The sequence below is a fragment of the Pongo pygmaeus genome, chromosome 6 (assembly GCF_028885625.2).
Source record: "Pongo pygmaeus isolate AG05252 chromosome 6, NHGRI_mPonPyg2-v2.0_pri, whole genome shotgun sequence".
In the NCBI taxonomy this organism is placed as follows: Eukaryota; Metazoa; Chordata; class Mammalia; order Primates; family Hominidae; genus Pongo; species Pongo pygmaeus.
Window position 1 is genome coordinate 142,910,151 of NC_072379.2, and position 8,049 is coordinate 142,918,199.

Here is an 8,049-nt window from a genome sequence, read left to right on the forward strand (position 1 = left end):
CTGGACTACCTACCTGTACTTCACATTTCATAGAAAAAAAATAAACTGCTACATGGTTAATTTGCTATCTAAGGCTTCTGCTGCATGTGGCCAAACCTAAGTAACTAGTCGCTAATATCTGAAACCCAAAACATCCAAAATGAAACTCCTGATCTCCTCTAATGCATCTTCTCATTGTCCTTTCACAGATCACTAAACAGCAGCACCTGTGTTTAATTTTTTGTCTTTTTCAGACCAAAAATCTCAACTCCTCTTTATCCTTACTCAATCCATCAACCAAGCCTGTTGGGTTCTCCCTTTGAGGTGTGTCCAGAATGGAACCTGTTCTCAGTAGCTCCACAGCTTCTATCAGGCTTGTCTGGGCCACCACCATCTCTCCTGTGGTCTATCTCAGTGGCCTCCTGATTGGTCTGCTGCTTCAACCTTTGCCTCCCACAGTCTGTTCTCCACCATCAATCAGAGGGTTCCTTTTGAAATTTAAGTCACATCATAGCAGTCTTCTGTAGAGAATACAAAATGTCTTCCTATCTCACTGCAAATAAGGTCTAAAGTTCTACTCCTAGCCTGTCAGTTCTTACATGACCTGAGCCATCATTCACTGAGTTCCCATCATTCTGGCTTCCCTGATTGCCAGGTGTGTTCCTGGCCAATGGATGAAATGAGTACTCAGAGACAAGTATGCAGTAGAAGAACAGCTAGGTGACTGCCTGGCTGTAGTGGCCAGAGAGCAGACCCGAGAAGCTGAAGCTGCTTGCTTTTATTTACTGCAGGCATAAAGCCGAAAGCCTGGAGCCTACACAATCTGTAAATGACTAACATTTATTGTTCCTCATTCAGAGAACATCATGTGCACGGATGTTCAAATGTCAGCTCCTGGACAACTTCAAACAAACAGGCTTGATCAAGACAAATTCCCCTACACTCCCTTGTACCTACTCCTTGCCCTCTGCCTCAGGGTCACAGAACAGCTGCCTTCAGCTATTCTCCCCTGGAGCTTTGCAGAGCCTTCTGACTTTACAGAAGGGCCACTCCCTTTCCCTTGGAACATACCAAGCAGGCTTCCCTTCCAGGTTTTCTCACCCTAACTCCTCACTCTGCATGGAATCTTCCTCTCACAGACGCCCACATAGCTCATTCCCTCACTTCCTTGAGGTCTCCTTTCAAGTGCTACCTACCAGACCAGCCTTCCAAGCTGGCCATGAGCTTCTTTGCACTCATCTCCATTCCCCTTTCATCTTGGTCATCCTCTGTGTTGCAGAAAACTGCATTTCTGTGGTTCCCCTGTTCCCTGGATCCTGGTGGGTTCAGCCCATGGGAGGCAGAGGTAGAAGACTGAAATCAGGAAGGAAGAAGGAAGGAGGCTAAGTGTTTGCTTCTCTCTTCAGGCTGTATTTCTGGTAACCACAGTGTCTTCTCTGAGACTCCAGCTTCTAGCAGACAGACCTTTCATCTGTGGTTCCAGCTCCTGCTGGGAAGGCATAGCATGGCTCCAGCTTCTACCAGGTGGCTGCAGCACCTGGACTCCAGTAATACCACCATCTCCCTCTGCTGGTTCTGTTGTTGCTGATCTCTGGGTTACTTGCTGTCCCCTGTGTGTATTTTCAGCTCCTCTATCATGGGTATAGCCAATTCCCCATACTAAATCCCTTCTGCTAGCAACGCCAACAAATCCTGACCAATCCAACTTGGCCTGACTGATAGGACTTCCCTGAACACCTTAAATAAAATAGCCTCCATCAGCCTTCCTGTTGTCATGCTATCCACTTATATTATCATCTTTCATGGATCTTAGCAATACCTGATAGAGCACATATATATTAGTTTCCTTAACTGCCTATCTCTCCCCTGGAATACAAACCTCATGATGGCATGATTTGCCTGCCTCGATCTCTGCTAGACCCCATTGTCCAGAATGCAGCGTGACCAACAATAGGTGCTCACGCAAACAAACAAATATTCTTTCATGCATTTAAGAGGTACTGATGAGCACTCTCTATGTTCTATGTACTAGACATGGAGATAAAGTGGTAAGACAAGCTTTTCTATTCAGCTTTGGCCACAGGAGGGAGTGGCAGTGAGGGCCCAGCCTCTCTTGCGTCTTGGTGCATTTTAATCATCCTGCTTTTGATTTGTGGTGGTTCCAAACTGAGTGGAAAATCACCTGTATTGAAATGGAAGCTCGTTGAAGAGGGGGACCAACTCTATTGTTTATCCCGAGTCAGACTCCCTAAGAGGGGAACAAACACTCACCTGACACGGAGTGGGATCTTGGGCACCTTCTTAGAGACCTTGAACCGGTCTCTGTCCCCATAGGTGTCGGTGAAGTACACTCCGGCCACACTTGTCACCTCGTTCCCAGGGAACCTGGAGAGCACCTTGTCAGGGCCGTGCTGGCTGGCCCAGTACCAGGCCTGGCCCCCAATTAACAAGCCCCCTCCATGTTTCACAAACTGGATCAGCGTTGCAGTCATGGTGTCATTGTAGGCATTGATACAGTAAACCCCTAGGGACTCTCCTGGTTCTGGCTTGACCTGTGCCTCAAGCCCAGCATCCTGCAGGATGTTTACTAGAGGTGCCAGGGATGGATGCACTCCCACAGGAGCCCCAGGGCAGGGACAGAGCCAGCTCACTGCATTGAGGAGAAATGGAGCCAAGCCAGCATGCAACAGGTAGCCCTCATGGGACACAACCACGAGGTGGCCTCGGCCATAGGAGGAGGCAGCAATGAGCACCTGGCCCTTGTCATTCACCATCACGGGGAAGGCGGCCTCTCCAATAAGAAGGAGTTCACTGGGGACGGGGCCTCTGGGGACATCCCAGCGTGTCACTCCATCCATGAGGGCCTCAAACGCAGCAGCAGCAGTGGTCGCCATGGTTCTATCAGCTGCTGCAGGGGGAAGCAAAGACTTTCATGTATTTAAGAGATACTGATAAGCACTGCTGGTCAGAACAGATGAAAGAACAGGTGAAAAAAGCAAACAACTAAATACATTTACCTCCAAATTTTACTGGATTCCCCATTGTGGGCCAAGCACTGTTCTAGCACTGGGAGTACAGCAAGAAACAAAACAGATAAGGTTTCCCTTTTTGTGATTTGAATATTTTAGAAAGAGAAAGATAATGTATAAATAGGTAGATAAACAGATAAATAAAATGCAACAATCACTATAATGAAAATAAAACACGATGATGTGACATGAAGGAACTGGAAGACTACTTTAGATTGGTTGATAGGAAAGGACTCTGAGAAAGTGGCATTGAAGCTGAAACCTGAAATGCAGTGAGCAAAGTGCATTCCAGCAATGAGACCACTTTGGGGTGGCTGAGAGCCAGGAGCAGGGAGGAACAGGACCCCAGGAGGAGGGAGGGACGGGCTAGATCCTGTGGGGCCGGTAAATCAAGGTGATAGTTAAGTTCGTGTGCCTGAGTTGACACAGTGCTTGATTTTTTTGAATAGAAAGGTCACAGACCTGTCAAAACATGCCTTTCTTCTGACAGCTTTGCTAAGTTGGAAAGTGCCCCCTAATTTATCAAATCTGCCTTAATGGAGAGGACCCTCCTCTATTTGGTAGCATTATGCAGTTTCCGGAGGTCTTTTAAAATTGGCTGTGCCTAACACTGAGCCTATTTGTCTCTTTAAGCAGCCCCTCTTGGACAAATGACTTCAGTCTCAGTTTCCCCATCTACAAAAAGAGAATAATACAGCCCTGGGAAGATTGTTTTTGAAGATTAAAGGAATATGGATAGGCCAGGCGCAGTGGCTTATGTCTGTAATCCCAGCACTTTAGGAGGCCGAGGCTGGTGGATCACCTGAGCTCAGGAGTTTGAGACTAGCCTGGCCAACATGGCGAAACCTGTCTCTACTAAATCTACAAAAAATAACTGGGCATGGTGGCGTGCACCTGTAATCCCAGCCACTTGGGGAGTCTGAGTCCTGAGAATTTCTTGAACCCTGACTGTGGGGGGCTGAGGTTGCAGTGAGCCGATATTGCACCAGTGGACTCTAGCCTGTGCGAAAGAAAAAGACTCTGCCTCAAAAATTAAATTAAATTAAATAAAGTAAAATAAAATAAAGTAAAGCAAAGAATATGTCTAAAAATGCCTTGTCTGGGGTTGGTACACATACAGTGAGCACGGAATAAACGAGAATGTCTGTCCCTTTGCTGTCCTTTCTAGTTACCCGGATTGACGAGGGCAGCGTTGTAGATTGCAATCGTGCAGTAGTCCCCTGGCTGCCTGTGCCGCCTCCCTTGGCGCATCTCTGACGAGCCCACTGTAAGGGACTTTCCTGTGTGCTCTGATGGCTTCTCACCTCTGCAGGTGCACAAGGCAGCCCTGAAGTAGCGGTGAGTTGACACTAGGGTGGGCTTCGCCCAGGAGAGCGGGGATTCATAGAAAAGTGCCCCATGGCTTTCCCGAGGTGCCCATCAGAGGTCCTCGGAAGGCACCCGGAGGAAAGAAGCGCCATGTGGAAGACCCTCAGCCACATGCTCCTCCTGGCTTTCCCTTTTTCCTTGTCTCATTCTCTCCACTTCCTCATTTGGGCTTTTTGGTCTCACTTACCCCAAAAAACTTACCTGCAGGTAAGCCCTTGCATAAGGCTTTGCTTTAGGGGAGAATCTAAACTAAAACACACAGCAAGCCCTTGAGCCACACGTGCCTCCTTCCTCTCTCCCTCCTGCTTCCATATGCAGTCAACCACCTCATTTTGTTAATCTCTCACCGTCTCTCTCAAACATGAGTCCCTTTAGCTGGCAATCGTTCTAGACTAAACCAATCTGGTTTTAGTCCCCAGGATGTATTCTTATCCGCAATCGTCCTCTACAAGGACTCTAACAAGAACCGTTACATTTTGTCCACTCTCTCTAAGGTGAAACTTGCAGAGCGCCTCAGCCTGGCTTCTTCAGGGTCTGGCATGCCAGTGATTACTGGACGTTTTTCCTGCTACTTTCTTCCACGAAATCTCTCCATGCTCGGAAAGGTTGTCATTCTGAGCATGCCCTGCATTTCCTGTAGAATTCCATCTCTTCCCCTCTTCCCTTCCTATCCACCACCTTTTTCTTAATACTGCTTGCGGGAAAGAAATTCACAAAAGAGAGCCAATACTCGGCAGAGCATTGAGAATGCGGGTACCTGATCTCAGCCTTAGAAGTTACCAGTGGAAAAAAGTAGCCGAGAGACATCCGGAAGCCTGAGCTCAAGATCGTGCTAGCTACCTCCCAGAAGACAAGCGACGTCTTTCACTTGTGGGGCAGTACCAGTTTGACAGGATAAACAAAAACAGACAAAAAACCTCAGATGAGTAATATGTCCCGGAAAGCTGACTCAGCATTCCGCAACGAAATGTGCCCTCGTGCACGCACACACCATGCACATCTTTGTCAAATTCGTAATTTATAAGTTCAAATAGGAGGGAGAAACGTGTTTTGAGACAAACTGCAAATAGCACCAGACTAACAAAACGAAATGAAACCAAAGACCTAGACCTAAGAAGGGAGGGACACCCCCTGACGCCGGGAATGGCCTGGGGCCTCTAGCACTTTGCGGTGATCCCCAGTGCCCTAGGTGCTCAGCTACCGCCCCCGCCCCAGGACCCGCTGGGATTGGAAAACTCACCCCTGAGCAGTGCGGATCCCTAGGGACTGACGGACAGGCTCTGCAGTGGCGCGCGGGCAACGTGTCGGAGGCGGGGCTGGGCGGTCCCGGAGGCTGGGCGGTCTCGGAGGCGGGGGCCGTCCTGGAGGCGGGGCCGTCTCGGAGGCGGGGCTGTCCTGGGGACTGCGCTGTCTCGGAGGTGGAGTCCTGCGGTCCCGGAGGCGGGTTGTACCGTAGGCGGGGCTCTCTCGTAGGCTGGCCGGTCCTGGAGGAGAGGCTGTTCTGGCGGCGGGGCTGTCTTGGAGGCTAGGAGGTCTCGGAAACGGGGCTGTCCCGGAGGCGGGGCACAGGCTGGGGTGAGGCGGGGCCGACCCTGAGGCGGGGCCGACCCTGAGGCGGGGCCGACCCTGAGGCGGGGCCGGGGCGCGGCTACCGCTCCCTGAGCCACGCCGGTGGTCTCCCGTTCCATCGGTGGACCCCACCTCGGGCCGTGCTGCGTGCTCTCGGGGCGGCTACCAGGTGAGCGACCCCGCCTTCCCGGAGGGATGCTTTGGCCTGCATGGGGCCCCAAACCGGCTCCCTCAGAGTCTCTGCGGGTTCTTGGATGCGAGAGGGGACCCAGCCAGTTTGCTGTCGCACTTGATAAGAAAAGCAAACCCTAAGTCTCCAATAAACCATATTTGAGGCGAATAGTTCCCTAACAACAACGTGTGCCACGGAGGAGGCCCCGCGTGGAATCAGGCTCCCTTTCCTCGGATCCTGGGGTGGGCTCAGCAGAGCCGGTAGCCGCCGCGTCGCTTCCGTCGCTCGAGCCTCTGCGTGGAGGGCTTCCCCCTAGTGGTCAGCGGCGGGCCATGCACTTCGAGCCCGGTGGATGCTTATAGCCATGGGGCGGGTGCTCAACTAGGGCATTTTTCTCTGAAAGTAGCCACAGAAATGCTGCCCAGTAAGTGATATTCTTGCTGGGAAGGAAACGTGCCTGTGGCATCACTAACACAGATTCGTCCTTGCATGGCTGGAGAAATTAAGCTAAAGCTATAGAGTGGCTGGTGCTCGAATTTCTACGCAAGAGAGGTCAGAAGGTGAAAATCAAGGTGGAAGGGTGTGGTCAGGAGGAGGATTTGGTGTAGTCTGGAGTTTAGGAACGTTTTACCTAGGAAAGTGATGACTGCTAGAATAAGGGAAAAAAAGTAGTCTGTCTGCATTTTGCCTACCATTGAGTCCTCATTGCCTATTTTCATTTCTGACATAGAATAGGCTTTGGTTTTTTAATAAATAACTAAATATATGCTAAATAAGGATACAGTGAACATCCAAAAATATCTGTCGAATTAATGAGTTAATAACTGACTCTTTGGAGGACTCGTGTAAATCTGATTGGCAGAGGACCAAATACATTCAGGTTTCAGAAATAAAGAGCAAGGAGAAACTTACACAGAAAAGAAATTGTGGATAAACTTGCCAGAATTTGGAATAATTCAGGCTAGAAATCCAACGTGCGGTGAAGTACGTTGAGTTCTTAGCCTTCATATCAGGGAACAACTGACCTTTGGGAGCTGAAGTGGGAGATGGACATCAAAGAAAGTGGGTCAGTAAAGTTCCACGTTAAAAGCTGACTCAGGGCCGGGTGCGGGGGCTCACTCCTGTAATCCCAGCACTTTGGGAGGCCGAGGTGGGTGGATCACCTGAGGTCAGGAGTTCAAGACCAGCCTGGCCAACATGGAGAAACCTCGTCTCTACTAAAAATACAAAAATTAGCCGGGTGTGGTGGCGCAGGCCTGTAATCCCAGCTACTCGGGAGGCTGAGGCAGGAGAATTGCTTGAACCCGGGAGGCGGATGTTGCAGTGAGCAGAGATCATGCCACTGCCCTCCAGCTTGGGCGACAGAGCGAGACTCCGTCTCAACAACAACAAAAAACGCTGGCTTAGTATCTTTTATGTGTTTGTACTCTTAGGTTTTAACCAGTCTCCACCTACATCAACCTCACTCCTCATGGTAAAGTACTACTATTGTTCTAAATTAGCTCCTGAGAGTATTTTGGTGTTGCTCTAATAGAAGAAAGGGGCTTTAAACAAAGGTGATTTTTCCAGGGTCAGAGAGCAGAAAGTACCTGCCATTTGGGAGCAGGAGCTGCCTGAGGAATGGAACCTAACAACATAGGAATGGCATAACAGTTCATTTAAAAAAAAAAAAAGGAAGAAAAAAAAAGATTAAAGATGGTAACCAGCATTTACCTTCTGACTAAAGGATGTCCGAGAGAGAATACAGTCATGGGTTCTTAGTTTCTGTTTCTGGTTGGGCGAGTAAAACCCCTTCCTCATCCCTCTTTTCCCCTTTCACTAGAGGCAGAAACTAAAAACCATGAGTTCAGGCTGCTAGAAACCTAAAATAAAAGAAAACAGAACAACAACAACAAAAATAAGGTGGGTTGGATAAGCTTCGAAATGGTTATT

At 49.3% G+C, this 8,049-nt stretch overlaps 1 protein-coding gene across 5 annotated transcripts in view; it reads right to left on the bottom strand.

Annotated features, from left to right (window-relative positions):
- Positions 1-5,914, bottom strand: part of LOC129040148 (TRPM8 channel-associated factor 2) — a 30,262-nt gene extending 24,348 nt beyond the window's left edge. Inside the window, exons 1-3 of one of the 5 annotated variants that reach the window (XM_063667925.1) lie at positions 5,617-5,693; positions 2,997-3,045; positions 2,251-2,887 (exon numbers count right to left, since the gene is read on the bottom strand). In XM_063667925.1, coding sequence (XP_063523995.1) covers positions 2,251-2,887; positions 2,997-3,021 — 662 coding nt within the window. In that variant the 5' untranslated portion in view covers positions 3,022-3,045; positions 5,617-5,693. Of the gene's footprint in view, positions 1-2,250; positions 2,888-2,996; positions 3,055-5,616 lie in introns of all 5 variants that reach the window. The other 4 variants (XM_063667927.1, XM_063667926.1, XM_054494144.2 and 1 more) reach the window with 4 other exon arrangements.
- Between the last annotated feature and the right edge of the window lie 2,135 nt (positions 5,915-8,049).